The sequence below is a fragment of the Sinocyclocheilus anshuiensis genome, unplaced genomic scaffold (assembly GCF_001515605.1).
Source record: "Sinocyclocheilus anshuiensis isolate Anshui unplaced genomic scaffold, SAMN03320099.WGS_v1.1 scaffold2347, whole genome shotgun sequence".
NCBI classification, from domain to species: Eukaryota; Metazoa; Chordata; class Actinopteri; order Cypriniformes; family Cyprinidae; genus Sinocyclocheilus; species Sinocyclocheilus anshuiensis.
In genome coordinates, this window is record NW_015541043.1 from 157,305 (window position 1) to 177,037 (window position 19,733).

The 19,733-nt window shown below is 36.9% G+C and overlaps 1 protein-coding gene across 2 annotated transcripts in view; it reads left to right on the forward strand.

Moving 5' to 3' along the window:
* LOC107690577 (neuropilin-1a-like) overlaps positions 1 to 15,354 on the forward strand; it is a 28,210-nt gene extending 12,856 nt beyond the window's left edge. The window contains exons 6-18 of one of the 2 annotated variants that reach the window (XR_001634457.1): positions 1,922 to 2,085; positions 6,226 to 6,381; positions 7,085 to 7,229; positions 7,560 to 7,891; positions 8,636 to 8,780; positions 8,928 to 9,095; positions 10,312 to 10,356; positions 11,720 to 11,866; positions 12,061 to 12,407; positions 12,485 to 12,581; positions 12,926 to 12,970; positions 13,740 to 14,501; positions 14,715 to 15,354. Coding sequence is in view for 1 of the 2 variants with exons in the window: in XM_016488948.1 (XP_016344434.1) it covers positions 1,922 to 2,085; positions 6,226 to 6,381; positions 7,085 to 7,229; positions 7,560 to 7,891; positions 8,636 to 8,780; positions 8,928 to 9,095; positions 10,312 to 10,356; positions 11,720 to 11,866; positions 12,061 to 12,407; positions 12,485 to 12,581; positions 12,926 to 12,970; positions 13,740 to 14,008 (2,060 nt within the window). In the remaining variant the exon portion in view is untranslated. Of the gene's footprint in view, positions 1 to 1,921; positions 2,086 to 6,225; positions 6,382 to 7,084; positions 7,230 to 7,559; positions 7,892 to 8,635; positions 8,781 to 8,927; positions 9,096 to 10,311; positions 10,357 to 11,719; positions 11,867 to 12,060; positions 12,408 to 12,484; positions 12,582 to 12,925; positions 12,971 to 13,739 lie in introns of both variants that reach the window. The other variant, XM_016488948.1, reaches the window with a different exon arrangement.
* The last annotated feature ends 4,379 nt before the right edge of the window (positions 15,355 to 19,733 follow it).

Here is a 19,733-nt window from a genome sequence, read left to right on the forward strand (position 1 = left end):
TGTAAGAAGTGGCTCGGACACTGCAAAGACCCTCCAAGCATTATTACCATGAACCATATTTTGGAAAAACAGTATGAAGTATTGACACTGGAAAAAGCAAAACTGCAATTAGAAATACAGAAACTGGAACTGGAGAAAACTAAGCTGAAGTTGGAGCTACAAAACCTTGGACATGAACTATAGATCTCATTGACCACTGTCCAAGATTGAATTAATCAATTCATTGTCATTTCAAATTTTCCTGTTGACTTTACTTGTTTAATGTAGTTACATTAATGTTTACTATCTAAAATTCATTTAGCTTGCATATGTTATTTGAAGAATTAAATACTAGTTTTTCAGTTGTTTTTACACATATTCTGCATCACATTTTCTTATCCATTGATTTGATAAATAAATCGTATTTTGTATCAAGTACATATCAAAATAGTCATTCTTTCAGTTTTCTCAGTAAATAAGCAAAGGTTTTCTACAATCAGTTGTTGAATATAACGCCCAGGGCTGCGTTTCCCAAAAGCATCATAAGCCTAAATTGATTACAGAGAAAATTGGTGGCAATGGTTTCTACAATCTATTTACACTTACAATGCTTTTGGGAAACAACGACCAGATTTATCTTCATCTTTAGACTCCACAGCTGGTTCTGCAAGCACTTGATCTTCCTCCATGTTTGGGAGTGCAAGATCTTAATTAAAAGGAAAATTATCTTTAGCTCTGTGGGAAATGGAGGCAGGAGTTTAAATTACAGTTACATTGTGTTTATTACGTTGCCATGTTGTGTAAAACAGTGCATGCGCATATTATGCTCTTTTATTTCAAAAAATAACATGATTTTTTAAATATAATTTTCATTTTTCATGGCAGGATAGAATTATATAACAAATTTTTAAAAATCAAGTGACAAGTTTTTTTCTAATTTTATGACAGCGTTCATGTTACTTGATTTATATATGTGAAGGTGAGAATGAAAAGAGAACTGCTGTTGATATTTCTGCACTCTCAGCTCACTCAGTCTTGGGCTTTTATTAAACCCATCTATCAAGTTTTCAGATAATCACACACTACTTGAGACTGTTAGCAATAATGTGGCAATAATGTGCTTGATGGCATGCCCATGATCCTTTGAGACCTGAACCCAGCTCAGATTCACTTCACAAATCTGTGTGTGTGTGCTTTCAGTTCAGTGTAATAAAGTGCAGTGAGGCTGTCCGTTTATAATTCATCTTCATCGCCCTGCCACACAGGGCACAAAGGTCACACGGGTCACTACATCTGTGGCCAAACATGAAAGACTAATATTAACTTCCTATGGTGAGAAGAGAGCAAATCTGACTCTCTTTCTTTCTCACACATACACACTTAGACAGACATAGATATTTACTAAACCTAAACCTTCTGACAGTATCAGATTCATCAAAGCATGATTTATGGGTCTGTCAGATATTACTTCAAAAACATGACACTACTCACAGTATATTTGTGTGTGTGTGTGTGTGTGTGTGTGTGTGTGTGTGTGTGTGTGTGTGTGTGTGTGCCTGAACCCAGCTCAGATTCACTTCACAAATCTGTGTGTGTGTGCTTTCAGTTCAGTGTAATAAAGTGCAGTGAGGCTGTCCGTTTATAATTCATCTTCATCCCCCTGCCACACAGGGCAGAAGGGTCACACGGGTCACTACATCTGTGGCCAAACATGAAAGACTAATATTAACTTCCTATGGTGAGAAGAGAGCAAATCTGACTCTCTTTCTTTCTCACACATACACACTTAGACAGACATAGATATTTACTAAACCTAAACCTTCTGACAGTATCAGATTCATCAAAGCATGATTTATGGGTCTGTCAGATATTACTTCAAAAACATGACACTACTCACAGTATATTTGTGTGTGTGTGTGTGTGTGTGTGTGTGTGTGTGTAGGTGAGTGTATGTCTCCTTTAGGGATGGAAAGTGGTGAGATCACAGAAGACAGGATATCTGCATCATCACAGTATAATCCCAGCTGGTCTCCGCTGCGCTCCAGACTGAATTTCCCTGACAACGGCTGGACGCCGTCAGAGGATTCTGCTCGGGAGTGGATACAGGTACAAACACATACATATTCTCTCATTTTATTGGGAAAGACTTACCAGACAAGACATGACCTATACACTTGTAAAGTCACACATACATACATACTCAGATGTATAGACAAAATATTTAAAAATAACTGAAGTTGTATAAGAGGGTAATATGAGTAGTGGGTACTTGTGTTTGGCCTTAAAGAGTTTATTTCACATTTGTACATTGTGATTGCACATTGAAAATGATAGTACACCCCTGCTGTTTATTTTGGGCTTTGTATTGGACAGTACACTGTTGTATCACGAAATTATAAAAGAGAGATGGAGCGATGGGATAGAACATCACAGGTCAGACTCGAACTTCCATGTCCACGCAATGTACAAATTGGATATTAAATCAAAGTCAATATTCAATATTGATCTAAATTAATTATTATATAAAAACTGAATATATATATATACAGTACTGTTCAAAAGTTTGGCATTGGTATGATTTGTGATGGTATGATTTTAAAATTTGTATTACAATTTAAAATGACTGTTTTCTATTTTAATATATTTTAAAATGTAATTTATTCCTGTGATGGCAAAGCTGAATTTCCAGCATCATTACTCCAGTCTTCAGTGTTACATGATTCTTCAGAAATCTTTCTAATATGCAGATTTGCTGCTCAAGAAACACTTCTTATTTATTATCAATGTTGAAAACAGTATTTTTATGGAAACCGTGATACATTTTTTTCTGTTATTTGCTGAATGTTCAAAAGAACAGCATTTATTTGAAATAGAAACATCTTTATTGTAACTTTTGATCCATTTAATGTGTCCTTGCTGAATAATACGTTTTAGTAGTAATTTCTTTCTAAACTAATTCTTACTGACCTGGCATAAATAATAAAAATGTATACAATTATATTTATAAAATAATAAAAGTTTGTTGACATTTATGGGATAGATGTCAAATCTGCTATACCACTTTAGTCAGACACAGTCACTCATAAATACACAAAAGGAAAGGGTTTTCCTGGCTCTTTGTTTCTACAAAGAATTTGACTGGCATGTTGTAATTCTCACAGCAGTACATGCAGGAAGGGTTTCCTCTCTGAAAGAGGACATTTATGGAGCAACTGTAGACAGTGCTTGCGCTGACAGTAGGCCAGCGTTTCTGACGATCCAAGAAAACAGACACACATCTGGACAACACATTTCATTCTGACACAGACAGAGAGAGAGAAAGAGGGCATTCCTTCAAATCTGATCTTGAGGTTCTAGCACTGATTTCTTTTTAGCAGCAGGAGTGAGTTGAACTAGTGAACTAGTGAAAGGTCACTGCTTTCCTCTGAGGTTGAGTGTAAGATTTTAACCATTAAGGATATGGAGTTATATGTCTGATATTTAAAACTATAATGAAGTCTACAGAAACTTAAATCCCTAAAATCTACAGTAATATGCAAATATAAAGTACATTTGTATGTCAGATGTTAAGGATGTAAGTTTTTATGCAGAATGTAATCTGGATGTAATTCCATTTATTGAAAATTTTCTGCTCATCCAGGTGGCTTCATCACTAGTACAATGGTGGAGATTTGAGTGGAAACTCACTGTTTACTTCATAGCAACACATAACTTTGTATAAATGTACACTTCAAATGTTTGAGGTTGGTAAGATTTTTCAAGATCAAAAATGCAGTAAAAATAGTAATATTGTGAAATATTATTACAATTTAAAATAACTGTTTTCTATTTTAATATATTTTAAAGTGTAATTTATTCCTGTGATGCAAAGCTGCATTTTCAGCATCATTACTCCAGTCTTCAGTGTCATATGATCCTTCAGAAATCATTCCAATATGCCGATTTGGTGCTCAAGAAACAATTCTTATTATTATTATCAATGCTGAAAACAGTTGTGCTGCATAATATTCTTGTGGAAACCATAATACATTTATTCAGGATTCTTTGATGAATAGAAAGTTCCAAAGAACAGCATTTATTTCAAATCAATATCGTTTGTAACATTACAAATTCCTTTACTGTCAATTTTGATCAATTTAATGTTGAATCAAAGTATAGATTTTCTTAACATCTTACTGATACTAGCACATATAATGAATATAAACTACATTTATAGTACATTTTAATACCTTATGGTAGACTTTCATTGTAAGGAAAGGAATGAATGAATGAAATGGCTGAATTTTAATGTTTGGGTAAACTATACTTTTAACCTTACTCAGCCAGGTCTCAAAAGAATGGTGAATTGTTGGTGGAGTCATTGCCCTTTTGGTGAGAAGCAGAACCAATGTGTAAATTGAGGCAAACTATCTGGCAAGCAATGTCGAAACTTTTAGAGATGGCTGCTCCATTTTCACTTAGATGGCCTCCTTCTTTCCTTTCTCAAACCATCTGTCTTCCCTGTCCAAATTCTTCATATTCCTGCCTTTGAACAAGTGATCCATGTCCCGGGGCACTTTTGAATCACACTATGTCTTGTCTTTTGGCCTCAGTCTGGAGACTATCCCAAGAAAGCAAAGCGACATGAGGGTCAGTAGAGTACCATCTTCCTCTTTCCTTATGCCTCTTCCCTTTCCTGCTTAGATTCTCTATTTCTCTCTCTCTCACACACCCACCAATATCCTGTTTTCTACAAAAAGTGTCCATGTTTGCCTTTAGATCCTGGCATTTGAGGGGCTCTGCTTCTGTCCTGCCATTGTTCCCTCGTTTAAGGTTGTTAACACTTGTCGATCTTGTTAGCGGTGGCTGGCTCAAGTTGGCAGCTCGGCCGCTTCTGAAACGGCACAATATTGAAAAGCAATTAGCCTCATAATACCTTCCTGTTCAGAGAGAGAGAGAGAGAAAGAGAAAGAGAGAGAGAGAGAGAAAGGGACGGCAGCAGTGTGCTTTTGGTGCATCTGCTCACTGAGACTTGGGTGGAAACCAGTGGGAGAAAGATGTGAACTTTTGTGCCAGGAATGCTTGCATTGAGCCAAACGCTCTCAATAGGCTATTTATGCACACTTCTGTTGCGTCAGTTGAGTTTATTTTATCTCAAGAGTCACGCACACACTCGAGAGACAGACAGTAACTGACATGCTAGATTTAATGCAGGAATTGCTCCATGACAGCATGATTTGTCATTCTGCCCTGGATCTTTGAGCACGTTTTAGTTTGATGTGGTCATTGTTACTATAAGGTTATTGGAGGTCTCTAGACCCTTAGAACAGACTTCTTGTAATACTTGAGGAGGGAAGGAAATGAAGATTCTCGGAACCCGAAACGCAATATAAGACCATGATAGATGATGCTTTGAAAATTCTGAGGGTGTGTTTTTCAGCTTCATTGGCCAGTTATTGTTGTAAGTGATTCAGATTACGACAGAGTGTCAATATAGACATAAATGCCAAAGGTTATGTTTCACACACAAGATTAGAAATACCACTTTAGTCATACAGTGGCTAGTATTACCTGACCTAAACTTTTTGTAATAAAATAAAATGAGATTAAGTAATGAAGTGGTTAATATGAACAAGTGGCTGCCAAGTCTGGTTAAACTGTATACATTTGATAATTGTGTTAATTTGTTCAAGGTGTAAAGCTGAAGTCATAGTTTCACAGTGGGAAGCTCGTTTTTTATTATTGGTTCATATTTTTCTTCCAGCAATTTATTGGCTGTAATTAAACCATATTCATAGCTTGTGCTGTGTTCTGCTTAGTGTGTGTGTGGAATCTGACTCAACATGATTTTCCGAAGTAGCACATGTTCCTGGGTCAAAATTCATTGGTTCGTACTAGAACAACATTTCTATCTATTATAGCTTTAACCCTAAACATACCCTCCAAAAGCAGAGAGAATCCCAGTCTTAAACCTAAAATGCTGCTCAGTTGGGATTTTAGGAATGTTCTTCCATGAGGAACAAGGACGTTAATCCAGGAACATGTTTTACTGTGGTAAATGATGTTAAGCTTTTAGCCCCCTTGTCCAGACACTGCACTGCACTGCTGCTATGCAGTGAACACATCATGGATCATTCTAACGATCTGACAGTGAATCAGCGCAGTGTGATTAACTAGCAGTTACATGACAACTGCCCCAACACACAAAGTGAACAGTCACCAGAGAGTAACAGCCCTTTTTTTACAGTCTCTGTCTGTCTCTCGCAGGTGGACTTGGGTTTCCTGCGGTATGTGACGGCCATAGGAACACAAGGTGCCATTTCAAAGGAAACAAAAAAAGCTTACTACGTCAAAACATACAAGATCAGTGTGAGCTCAAATGGAGAGGACTGGATTACCCTGAAAGACAAAACCAAACAGATGGTGAGTATTTATTTTTTTTATTTTTTTTTATTGTAATATTAATATAGTGTATTTTGAATGTCTTTGATTTTATTTTTTTTTAATTTTATATACACATGTTCAAAATGTTGTTGTCAATCTTTTAATACTTTTAATTCGGCAAGAATGCATTAAATTGATTAAAATTGAAGTACAGACATTATAATGTGACAAGATTTTATTTCAGATAAATCTGAATTAATATAAAAATGGTTTGCACAAAAATATTACATGGCACAACTGATTTCAACATCAATAATAAGAAGAATAAGTTTCTTGAAAATCAAATCAGCATATTAGAATGATTTCGGAAGAATCATGTGACACTGAAGACTGGCTGTTAAAAACATTACAAATTACACTTTAAGATATATTAAAATAGAAAACAGTTATTTTAAATAAATGCAGCTTTCTTGAGCATAGGATAATTCTTATTCTTTTTTGTTTTTGATAACATTTTCATATATATTTTTTTTGTATTTTGTTTTATAGTTTTTAATTATTTTATATGTATTGTTATCACTTTTATTACTATTACTTAAATTTTTCTGTCTTTGTTTTATTTGTGTAGATGGTTTGGCAATTGTGTATAAAACAGTCATGCCAATAAAAATGTTGAAGTTGAACATTGTAAAGGAACAGGAGAGGAAAAAAGTGTTACATGTGTCATCTCTCTTTTTCTCAGGTGTTTGATGGAAATCAAAATCCCACAGATGAGGTACGTGCCAGGCTGCCCAAACCCACCCTCACCCGTTATCTACGGATACGACCTCAGACCTGGGAACAGGGCATCTGCATGCGTTTCGAGGTGTACGGATGTAAAATATCAGGTATCTCATCACACACACACTTACAGCAGAGGGCTTTTGTGGTGAGATTCAGCCATGAAGTCACTATGAAATCCCAGCAGGTGTTGCAGTCACTCTCAATTCCCCCAGATTCGCTCACTCTGTGTGTGATCATTAGAGAATGACTCCCCTCTCTATTCACTGACACCTAATACTGACATCAAGAGGTCCCATCTGCATGTGTGTGTGTTTATTTTAATAAATTCTCACCATTTATGATAGGTAGAAGTAGCCTGTATGTCTGTTTCCTGTGGCTCAGAATATTGGTGCTCCTTTCATTAGAATAGCTCACATTCTCTCTTCTTCTCTCAGATGCTCCATGCTCCAGTATGCTAGGGATGGTTTCAGGTCAGATTTCGGACTCTCAGATCACAGTGTGGCCATCGGCAGAGAGGGGCTGGCTCCCAGAACAGGCCCGGCTCCTAACCGGCCGAACGGGCTGGGTGGTCGCTCACCCGCAGAATCTCGGGAAGAACCAGTCACTGGAGCTGGATCTAGGGGCCCAGCGGATGGTAACGGGTCTCATCCTGCAGGGAGGGAAATACAGAGATGTAAATATTTTCATCAAACGCTTCAGAGTTACATATAGCACGAATGGAACGGACTGGAGCCACATACTAGAGAAGAACAGCAACAAAGTGAAGGTACTGCATGTGTAAAAAAGCCAGAGAATGATAACTATAACGATATTAACACCCACATCAATGGACGATAACATTCTGTTTATTACAACCACTCACTGCATTTATGTTGTACCCAACTTTAAATGCTCAAGCTCTTTAAAGTCTAGTGGATTCTGATTGACTGTCAATGTTTTTACCGTTCATCAGCTGGAAAAAATTGTTCTGAAAGTGATTCCAACGATATTGTTTTTCTATCATTAACGTTATTGCTGAGATCTGGACTTCCCTATTCTTGTAGAATTGGAATGATTAGTAAAATGCTGTAATTGATATAGTTATTGTTATAGTTAAGGGTCGTTCACACCAAGGATGATAATGAAAACCATAACAATAAAGTTTTAATATTTGTTCTAATTCGACAAGAAGAGGGAAATCCAGACAGCTATAACAATAATGACACAGAAAAATTGTATCACTGGAATCACTTTCAGAACAAATTTTTCCAGCTTATGAACAATAAAAACATTGAGAGCCTGTCAGAATCCACCTGACTTTAAAGAGCTCGAGCTTTTAAAAGCAGCGGGAGAACATGCCTGCATTGCATATTTAACATTATCGTCTATTTGTGTGGACACTAATAATAGTAAACATTATAGATATCTTCATAGTTATTATTCTTGGTGTGTATGAAATGCAGTTTTTTTCATGTGTTTAAGCAGACAGACACAAAATGTTCTAAAAAATCATATTTTTTCACCCATTCAGGTGTTTATGGGTAATCAGAACCATGACACACCAGAAGTATGTACTTTTGATCCAGTGCTGATGCGTTTCCTGCGTATCTACCCTGAGCGTGGCTCTCTTGAAGGCATTGGGTTAAGGCTGGAGGTTTTAGGGTGTGAACTGCAAGGTGAGTGACAACCAAACCAACCAATCACAGAGCTCAGAGGAATCTCATCCTCAGGCTGTCTATTCCAAATTAACAAGATTGTTTAAATGGTGTATAATTTGTGAAAGCTTCCTTTACCTTAAATAACTTTTATTAATCTCTTTTCAGAGTCCACAACGCCTCTTCCCCTCACCACCACCATGGAAACTACAGTAGCTACCGTCACTAGCGCTCCAGGGAATATTCCAATAACCACCACTATTCCAATGACAGTGGAGAGTTGCGATGATGATGGCAACTGCCATAGTGAAGCAATGACAGACTATGACACAACAGGTTAGATACACACACATACATTCACATGTTGTTATATCATTAACATCTATGAGCTAATTATGTTGGCTAAACCATAACACTATCTCAGCTCCTTAGAGAAACCTTATTGTATTTTTAGATTTTAATTAAGACATTATTTACTCTCTTTATTATGATGTTTTCATAATAGGGACTGTTGGGAGGTCCCAATAATGTTGGTAATTTCAGGTTTTACTATCTCTGTGGGACATTTAAGTCCCCACAAGGAAAGCGAAACCTCATATACACAAACATCCACACAGAGATGGACTATGACCCAAAAGGTTACAAATACAAACACCCACAAAGCGAAATACAGACCAACTACGACCCAGCAGGTTACGTACACTTAGCAAAACAGCAACATGCTACGACCCATAGGTTACACACAAACAACGACATAGACTTGATCTATCAGATTACACAAACACAAATACACGTTTATCATTTCAAACACACTGCAGAATGAAGACAATGAGCCTCGTTCACTAATAATTGTGTGGATTGTTTCGTATTTATACGCACAGGGGAGCTTCTCACAAAAAAATTTCCAGCTAATTCACAGCACGTGCGTATGCACATGATTTGTTCATTCTAAGTGTTAATTCTAAATGAACAGCCATATGTCCCAGGTTTGTCATTTGCATAAAAAAACACCTAAATCATCTCCATATAAGGGCTTTCCACATAACTTTTCTCAGCCTTTTGTCACTCTCTGCAAACATAATACGCTCTCTAGAGATGCATTCTCACCTGAGAGACATGCAGCAAGATCCTCAAGCAAAGCCAAGCGTGCCATCCTTAAAACCATTTCAAACACAATAAACCCCTTTAAAACAGACCCACATTACAGAGCTCTCTTTAGCCAGCTACACAAATGCGTATCTGTGTTGTTATACAGAGAAACCTCAGAGCTCAAGCTGTAATGCAGCTTCTCACTGTATATGATGAAATATGTTTAAGATGAAATGTCTATATATAAGATTTCATCTTAACATGATTATAAGGCCATCCACAGCACGTTATTTTTGCGTGTGGTTTCAGTTGTTCCTACATTTAGTGAATGACAGAGTGACTCAACATGAACCACAAACATACATAAACATACAGAACATGCGAATGGAATTTAACTAGTCTGTATTTCATTAACTCTTTAGCTTTGACTTTAATAGGACTTTCTGCATTTTGATTCCCATAGAAACTGCAGTTGCAGAGCCATTTCTGGAATTGGAAGCAGTACCTGGTGAGAAACTACATGCACACAAAGTAGACAATTGATGGCAATAACAATTTGGAGTGTTGCTGGTGTTGTAAAAAACTGGTCCAGCCTCGTTGAGGGTATTCTCTTTAGTGGCTGATTATAATTCCTACAAAATCACATTATGATATGATCGGGGATCATACGGATACTTGATTAGCCTGACAGAAATTAGGAACATAATCCTCAATCTCTCTCTTTGGGGTGTTCCATATTGAGCACAAAGAAAATCTCTACTGCCACCAAGTGTTATACTGCATAATTACATGATATAATCTCCTGCTGCTGAACTTTGTAAAAGCCTTACTCAAAGATTCAAACACTGCAGATAGTCTGTTACTTCTGACTGTCACCTTCATGATGTCTAATGACACTTTGTAACTTGCAAAACAGCATAAATTCATGCATAACAAGGAAATTCCTCCTTAAAAAAAAACACTTAAAACATCGACACCACAGAAACACGTCAGTTGTGAAAAGATCATGGCTTCTAAAAACTGCCTTTCTCTATAAGATCATGAGGTTTACTTTATTTTTTTAAGCATAACCTTATAACAATAGATTTTGTTTTACAGATTTATACTTAGAACAAGAAAAAAAATTGCTAATGAGAAAAATATTCATGAGAAAAATATTTAATTCAATTCTCAGTTCAAGATATATTTTCTGAAATCTCTGAATTTTGCTTCTCAGTTAAATGTGTCTTGTTTTAAGGATGCTTAGATGTTTATGCAACAACAACACAGAAACACATTGGATGTGAAAAGCTCCTAAAAACTACCTAGATCATGAGATTTACTGGAGTCATTTAAGCATAACCTTATAACAATAGATTTTGTTTTACAGATTTATACTTAGAACAAGAAAAAAAATTGCTAATGAGAAAAATATTCATGAGAAAAATTCTCAGTTCAAGATATATTTTCTGAAATCTCTGAATTTTGCTTCTCAGTTGTTTTAAGGATGCTTAGCTGTTTATAACACCACAGAAACACATTGGATGTAAAAAGTTCACAGTTCCTAAAAACTACCTAGATCATGAGATTTACTGGAGTCATGGGAGAATGTGATATCTAGATACAGTACTGTGCAATTGGCCACTGGTTATTGGTGATTTAGCAGATTTCGCTGCAGTAACTATTGGCGGATACAGGCTTGCTCAATGCACTTCACTCCCCTTTGGGGTTTAAACCTTCAACCTTTTGAACACCTGCCCAGAGCTTTGACTAATAAGCTACCGGCAGTCCAAGAAGCATAGAGGGTGTTCAGTACCATACTGTAGCTTAATTGAACATCTTTAGTGGGGTTGAATAGAAGTTGAAGTAGCGTTGTTTGTGTTCCTGTTTAGCATACATCTGGTTTGCCTGTGACTTTGGCTGGGCTGATAACCCCTCGTACTGTGGATGGAGCCAAGATGGAGGTGAAGGAGCCGAATGGCATATAAATAACAACAGCAAATACGCTGATCACAAACTGCCTAATCTGGACCACACAGGTACGAATAATTGACTTGTCCATCACACTAAAATGCAATATAGATTAATAAATTCCTAAATGCACTTTTAATATGTCAGAACTAATTTTAGGTTAAAGAATATTGAGATAAAATGATTGCAGGAAGAGGAAGTAATTTAAGAAACAGATGCATTTATGCGTTCACAACCTGATGGCTCCTCTCTTCTGTTTCAGGGATGCCTCACAACTTCATTTACGCAGGTTCTAACACAAACACACAGATAGAGATCGAGAGAAAAACTGAAACAGAGACAGATGAAGAACTGTCGAGAAAAGGAAGAGTGGCGAGGCTGGCCAGTTTGCCGGTCACGGCCCCAAATTCAAACCTGTGCATGTCATTCTGGTACCATTTCACTGAGAAACACAAAGGAACTCTGAACATCAAGCAGAAGATAGAGCCATTAGAGGTGGAGGAGGAGAGAGAGGATGATGAGGTTCTGATCCGCTCTGTGAACGGCCAGATGAAAAGCAGATGGAGGGAAGGAAGAGTTCTGATTCCCAGTGCCGACACTCCTTATCAGGTACTGATGCCCACTTTATGGACAGAACATCCTGATTACAACATGATACTAACTCTTTTTCTGTGTGTGCATGGTAGGTGATCATTGAGGCTCAAGTGAATCCTACAGAATCTGGTTACATCTCACTGGATGATATAAAGATACTGGATGAAGTGGATCCTGAAGAGTGCAAGGGTATGTTTAGCCACACCCCATTCAATTAAGCCCCTCCTCTTTTCTATTTGGCCAGCGCTACTTTTATTGGCAGATTCTCTCACCAGTCAGTAACCTTCATTAATATGCCTCTGGGGTATTTTGCACATCACCTGCATCCCTTATATTAATAACTGCATGATAATAATAGTCCTACCACAATAATCAAGCACAACAGTGACCACCCACTTTTCAGTGATCTTAAAGAGATAGTCTATCCAAAAACAAAAGCTGTTGTTCCAAACCTCTGTGCATTTCTTTCTTCTGTGGAAGAAGATATTTTGAAGAATTTCATCTCCTTGTTTGATTGTGTGTTTATGTTTTAGACCCAGATAATACAGAAGGTGATGAAGATGAAGTTGATGAGATTGGTAAGACCCACATTTTTATTGGGAAAGCATTACAATAAGACCCAATTTAATGATTTATTGCATGGCTCTCTATACTTAAAAAATATATTTTCTTAATCAGTATTTGTTAAAATACACTGAAAAAAATTGGTGTAGAAAAATTTTTATTCAGGAAATGCTAGTAAATTTCACAAACAGAAGTGGCAAGTAACACAATTAAACGGGACATTTTTAAGTAGAAAAATTTAAATAGTATTTCCTTGTAAAACATACTCCAATAATAGGTTTTATTTGCAACTTCGAAAAATAAAATTTTACAGTGTACATTTACTTGACAAGCAAACTTGTATAAGATGTGAAGCCCAATGGCAAAGTTGTTCTTAAATACTTTGTCACTAAATGTCAATAAAATGATTAAAGGTCACAAAAATATGTTTTACAGATATACATTTAAAACAAGAAAAAATACTAATGGAATAAGAACAATATTTAATTCAATACTACATGTATTTATTTATTTATTTATATTCCTTCTCAATTAAATTTATTTTGTTTTAAGGATGCTTAGATATTTTTACTGGAAAAAGGACACAAATAATCATTGAACAAGGTTTTTTTTGTTGTTTTTTTGCTAAACTATATAATTACAGTCGAACTTATATCACCCTGTTGAGATTTATTTTTGCCATAATGACCAGCTGACCGTGTATATTCTCTTATATAATGTAATTGAGCTTGTTTATGCAGGTCTTAAAATATCTCTGTTTCTGTCTCTTGTCTCTCTCAATAGTGAACTGTGAGGGGGCTGACAACACCTTGTGGAGTTTTGGACGCGGCTCCATGCTGAAGAGTTTAGACCCCATCCTGATCACCATCATCGTGATGAGCGCTGTGGGAGTCCTGCTGGGTGCCGTGTGCGGGGTGCTGTTCTACTGCGCGTGCGCTCACACTACAAACAGGAACCTCTCCGCTCTGGAGAACTACAACTTTGAGCTGGTGGATGGAGTAAAACTTAAGAAAGAAAAACTCGGTGCACATAAATCTTACACAGAGGCATAAGGAATGCTGGATGAACCCAGGAAACATTTGCGGGACAATGTTGGAGGAACGTTCTTAGAACGTTTTTTTTTTTGACGTTTCTCAAGGCGGAGACTGAGGTTATTCTCAGGATGTGAAGGAAGAGGGACTGGCCTCTAGAGGACGCTGTGTATAGATTGTACAGCCAGACGATGATTGTCTACTTGTTTGTTTGTTCGTTTGTACATTTGTTGCTGGTGATGAGACCAAGACAAAATGATGTATCCTCTCACAAAGTTGGATTTTTTTTTTCTACAAGCCCCCTTTGCAGAGCTGTACACAACTGGGTTTTCAGTGTTATTGTGCTCATTTATGCTTGGAGACGTGTTTGTTCAGTTGGTAACTCACTCTTCATTCCAATGGTGCCTTTAAACGTGTGTTTGTTGCCTTTTTACACATGGGTTCCTCCTTACACAGACAGTCATTTGCTCTTGAGCACAAACCGTTCACAGATACAGGCCAATACAGGTCAGAGGTCAGTATTGCATCTAATATATCTCAACAGAACATACGCACGACGTCTATGTCAATGTTAAGTATCTAGATTCGGTTAAGTATCTAGATTAGGTATCGCTTTTATTAGGTTCATCTTCACACTATATATATTGTAAAACAGCAGTTCATATGACATTCCTTGAGTCAGTGTTTTTTTAAACAAAGGAATATTAATGTGGAAATCTTCTTTCAGCTGCCCATGTGACATGTCTGTAAACGTGTTGCCATGGTATCGAGTGACATCATGTTTCAGAATGGCATCATAGTGTCTGCAGACCATCTGTGAAAATAGTGTCTTCTAGACTGGACCCCTCCTGATCAGGAGACGCTGGGGAGAAGCTCACTCTGGGAACGTCTGGGAATGGAAGCGGAGACAAAGCAAATGAAGCATCTAAGAGCGCTAATGTTGGAGCATCTCCCCAAGGAAATTAATTATATTTGAAGGATGTAAAAGGCAAAAACTGATCCATGCTCTTAAGCATTGACAGGACAATTTAAGAAAGATGAGGCGACAAGTGCTGACAAAGGCATCTGGGTCTATTTCACACACAGCAGGAAAGCAGTTTGTTTTCAGCAGCTTGAAGGAGACACCAGAAACTTTTCTCCCACTCAAATGAACCAACGTGTCATTTTGCACTGAGAATTATATTTAATGAAAGATTTAGATAGTAATAAAAGTGTTAAGTACTTTAAATGGTAAGAGAAATTCAACTGTCAGTGTAACAGCTCACTTTTTTTATGTTATTTAAAATGAAATGGTATTTTTCGTAATTGTAATAGTTGTTTTTGTGTTCTGAGGAACTGAAGTGACACTGAACTGGCTTTTCATCACAGACTCTCACAAAAAAACTAAATTTCACTTGATGTTATGAAGTCTGATCTGTCTGGTAGCTGTTTTGTATTCACAGTTCTGTGATGAACAGAAAAAAATGAAGACTTGTCTCTCAGCATCTGACCAATTGGATTTATGAATTTCTCAACAACAACAACAACATTCCAAAGAGCGAAGTTAATAAAGTTTTTATAAAGATTTTGTTTGAAATAACTATCTTTATATAAAGTGTTGTTTGAGTATAAAGAGTTTATTTAATTGCATATTTATTTGTTTTCTAATTTCACTTAATGAACATGAATAAGAGCTTAAAGCGACCTTGAAAGAACAGTTTCAAAATCATTGATGGTACACTGAGTTAATGAGGCCTTGAAATGAATGCCTTTTGTTTCTTTCCCATGCTCTTTCAGACTCGCTGTCATGCAGTGTCCGTTTCTCTGCGACTAGATGGTGCTGCTCTATAAGGTCATCGCGACTGCTGTTTTATCTCTCCATTCCCGAAGCTGAACGTTGCTTTCCCAAATCCGAGTTAAATCAAAATAACGTTTTATACAATTAAACTAATGAATGAACTCATACCCTTTGGTTAAAATCGTCAAGTTAATTGTATCGCTAATAGGGAAGTTAGGCAGAACACGTATTGTTTTGAGCTGCAATGGTGAAGTTCGTTGTGGTGTCAAGGTAACACTGTTCACTAAACGCGAGCGAGCGTGGTGCGGTTTCACATCCAAACTTCAACACTTCTGCCTATCGACCACTGAGTTTCGTACTGTGTGTGTTTGCATTAGTTCATCAGTGAGAATATGTCACCGCCGTGCCACTTCCTCAAAGATGTTGCAACCGATAAACCAGTAACCACACTGGCAGCACTCGTGCTGGGAGGATATTAATTTTCCCTGTCGCTTATGTGATGCATTTTAAGCTCTTTCTGAATGTATATGTGCTTAAAGAATTAGTAAACAGTCCGCTATGATCAGCTACACAGGGTGAGCGCTGGGATGATCTCAATCCAGTTAACCTTCATCATGGTCCGTCTGTAAACACTGACTCATATGGCTGACATATTTCTTTCCACAAACAGTCAAACGCTATCCATAGACTGATTGTCATCTCCTCTTCTCCTCTGCAACACTTCTTTTCCCAAAACTTTCTGGAGGCCAAAAATTGTTCAAATATCTTATTCAGCTTATATTTATAGTTTTTCCTGCTTAATATGGTCGTATATCATCTACAATGTCTTGATTGTAGATAAAGCTAGTCAACTAGCTCTAGGTTTCACAAATAATTATTTGTTTACTGTTGTATAAATCCAGTTCACTTATTTTGTTTATAGTTAGAGTGAGAGAGAGAGAGCATTTTCTAATCATATTTGAATTTCACACACAGAACAGTAATGTAAAGTTTCCCTAAAAACAGGAAATGCATTAAAGTACATATTTTCACACCTTCAGGCTCTGTTTGCTTGCAAAGCAGGTGGTGTTTCCCACAGATCCCTTATCATGACAGTTTCAGGGTTATTTTAGGGTATCTGGCCTTTGTTGCATTAACTGTTTTCCCCGGTTTTCTCATTGTTCAGCTCAATGCAACTGGCTCAGTCATGAATAATAATTCAACTAGTTGCTCATCATGGCTAGGAAAGTCATCTTGACTGCCATAAACTTGACGTTTCCTCAAGAGTATGAGTTCTTATCACTGTTTAGACTATAGTCGAGGTGTGTAATTATGTCTAATCACATTCGGTCTTAAATGGGACACACCGGAAACTGTCCAGACTCGCTTGCTCTGGCTAATCCTCGACCAGCAGTAAAACCATGCTGAACTGGATTTTTTCATAAAAGTAAACAAAAGAGCTCTCTGTCCGTGAAACCTTGAGCCTAGCTGTATCTAAATCAAGCAATAGCCTACAGCTCAACCTGGCAAAGACTGAGCTTCTCGTCTTCTTTGCCACTCCAACTCTACAGCATGATTTCACCATCCAGCTAGGTTCATCAACAATTACCCCATCAAATTCGGTAAGAAATCTTGGTGTACTCTTTGATGACCAGCTGACTTTCAAAGACCACATTGCAAAAACTGCTCGATCATGCAGGTTTGCATTGCACAACATCAGAAAGATGAGGCCCTTCCTAATGGAGCATGCTGCACAACTTCTTGTCCAGGCCCTTGTCATTTCTAGGCTGGACTACTGCGATGCTGTTCTGTCTGGACTTCCATCATGTGCAAACAAACCTCTACAAATGTGACTCGTGCTGGCAAAATGAGTTGGAATGCGCACAGGCTAATTTTGAGCTACAGGCAAAAAAGTGAAAACTTTTGAGGTTTTCACAAAAATTGGTTCATTAAGCCTTCGTCTAGCGATCCCAATGCTCCAAATAATAATTTTAGATGTTTAATTACCTCTATTTGTACATTTTCTGAGAGGAGTACCATTTCTCCGCTCGTTTCTTGAGCTGATCTGTCATGTTTTTTTTTTGTTTTTTTTTGCATCTGTTCTTATTTATAATAATAAAGCTACAATAAAAAATGGCTATATTGTGATTATTAATATAGTAATTATCATTAACTCGATTTTTTCAAAATTTACTTTGCTGACTCTATCGACTACAAACAGGTGTAGCTCAGTCATTTTTTTGTCCGATTCCAACAAATCATATATCATTTTGAAGGTCTTTTAATGGAGAATGTGAAAATGAAAATAACTCATGCCAGCACTGGTCACAAATGATTCGGAATGCAGCAGCAAGACTGGTCTCAACGAACCCAAACATTTTCTGAGAGGAGTACCATTTCTCCGCTCGTTTCTTGAGCTGATCTGTCATGTTTTTTTTGTTTTTTTTTGCATCTGTTCTTATTTATAATAATAAAGCTACAATAAAAAATGGCTATATTGTGATTATTAATATAGTAATTATCATTAACTCGATTTTTTCAAAATTTACTTTGCTGACTCTATCGACTACAAACAGGTGTAGCTCAGTCATTTTTTTGTCCGATTCCAACAAATCATATATCATTTTGAAGGTCTTTTAATGGAGAATGTGAAAATGAAAATAACTCATGCCAGCACTGGTCACAAATGATTCGGAATGCAGCAGCAAGACTGGTCTCAACGAACCCAAAAGGGCCCATGTCACACCTCTCTTTATCTGCCTGCACTGGCTACCGGTTGTGGCTCACATCAAGTTCAAGAGATTGATGCTTGCATATAGAACAGCCACGGGCTGAGCACCCTCCTATTTCCACTTACACTTACGAATCTACATCCCCTCCAGAAGCCTGAGATCTACAAGTGAGTGACGCCTCATGGTACCATCAGGCACAAAACCACTTTCCAGAATATTTGGTGGAATGATTTTCCCTCCCCCATCCGGAATGCTAAATCCCTGACAATTTTCTAGCGACAGCTGAAAACTCGTCTCTTTCGTCAACACTTGACTGCATCCTAATAGCCTTACTTTTAAAGTAACTTTGCTTCTCTTTCCTTAAACCCTCCCTGTCTAGTTTGTACTAATCTGAACAATATCTTCCCGTGTTTATTTGCCTTTTTTATGATGAATCGCTTTATTGTATTCCTCAGTTGTAAGTCACTTTGGATAAAAGCGTCTGCTAAATGAATAAATGTAAGTATCGCTTTTAATTTATCTTCTTTCCTACTACTTGTTTCACTTCTGTTTCAGTTTTTTATAACCATTTCTTACTATGTGTCAGTAAGTTGTTGTTATTTTAGCATGTGTGTTTGGCTCAGTGTTATTTTTTTAGGATTACTGATAAACTAATGTAGTTTGATTTGTATTAGTTATCTAAACTAAATGGAAATGAAATAATATATATATTGAATTTATAAATGTGTATGTATATAAATATATATGTGTTTGTGGCTGTACATACACATATGTAGTTGTTGTTGTCTTTTGGTGTTTGGCTTAGTGTTATGTTAGAATCATTATTATACTCTTATACCTTTTGTTCTTTAATATTTTGAATTGCTCTCGGATTCTATCTAAAATATCTTATTTTTATTCTGAAGATGAATGAAGGTCTTAGGGATTTGGAATGACATGAGGGTAAGTATTATTATTATTATTAAGTATTATTTGTAAGTCGCTTTGGATAAAAGCGTCTGCTAAATGACTAAAAGTAAAGTAAGTAAAGTAAATGTCATTTGCCCGGGGACTGATTCAATGACTCGTTCATAATATACAAAACAGCCACTTGAGTAGAAAGTCTCCGAATGAATCGTTTTGTAAAATGATTCAAACGAATCAAATCACTTGTTGAGTCAATTGAATCAGAATCCTAACCACTATTAAATGCGCCTTTCAGTTGGTTTGCCAACCGCCAATAAATTTTAAAGAAGAAGAAGAAGAAGAAGATCCTAAC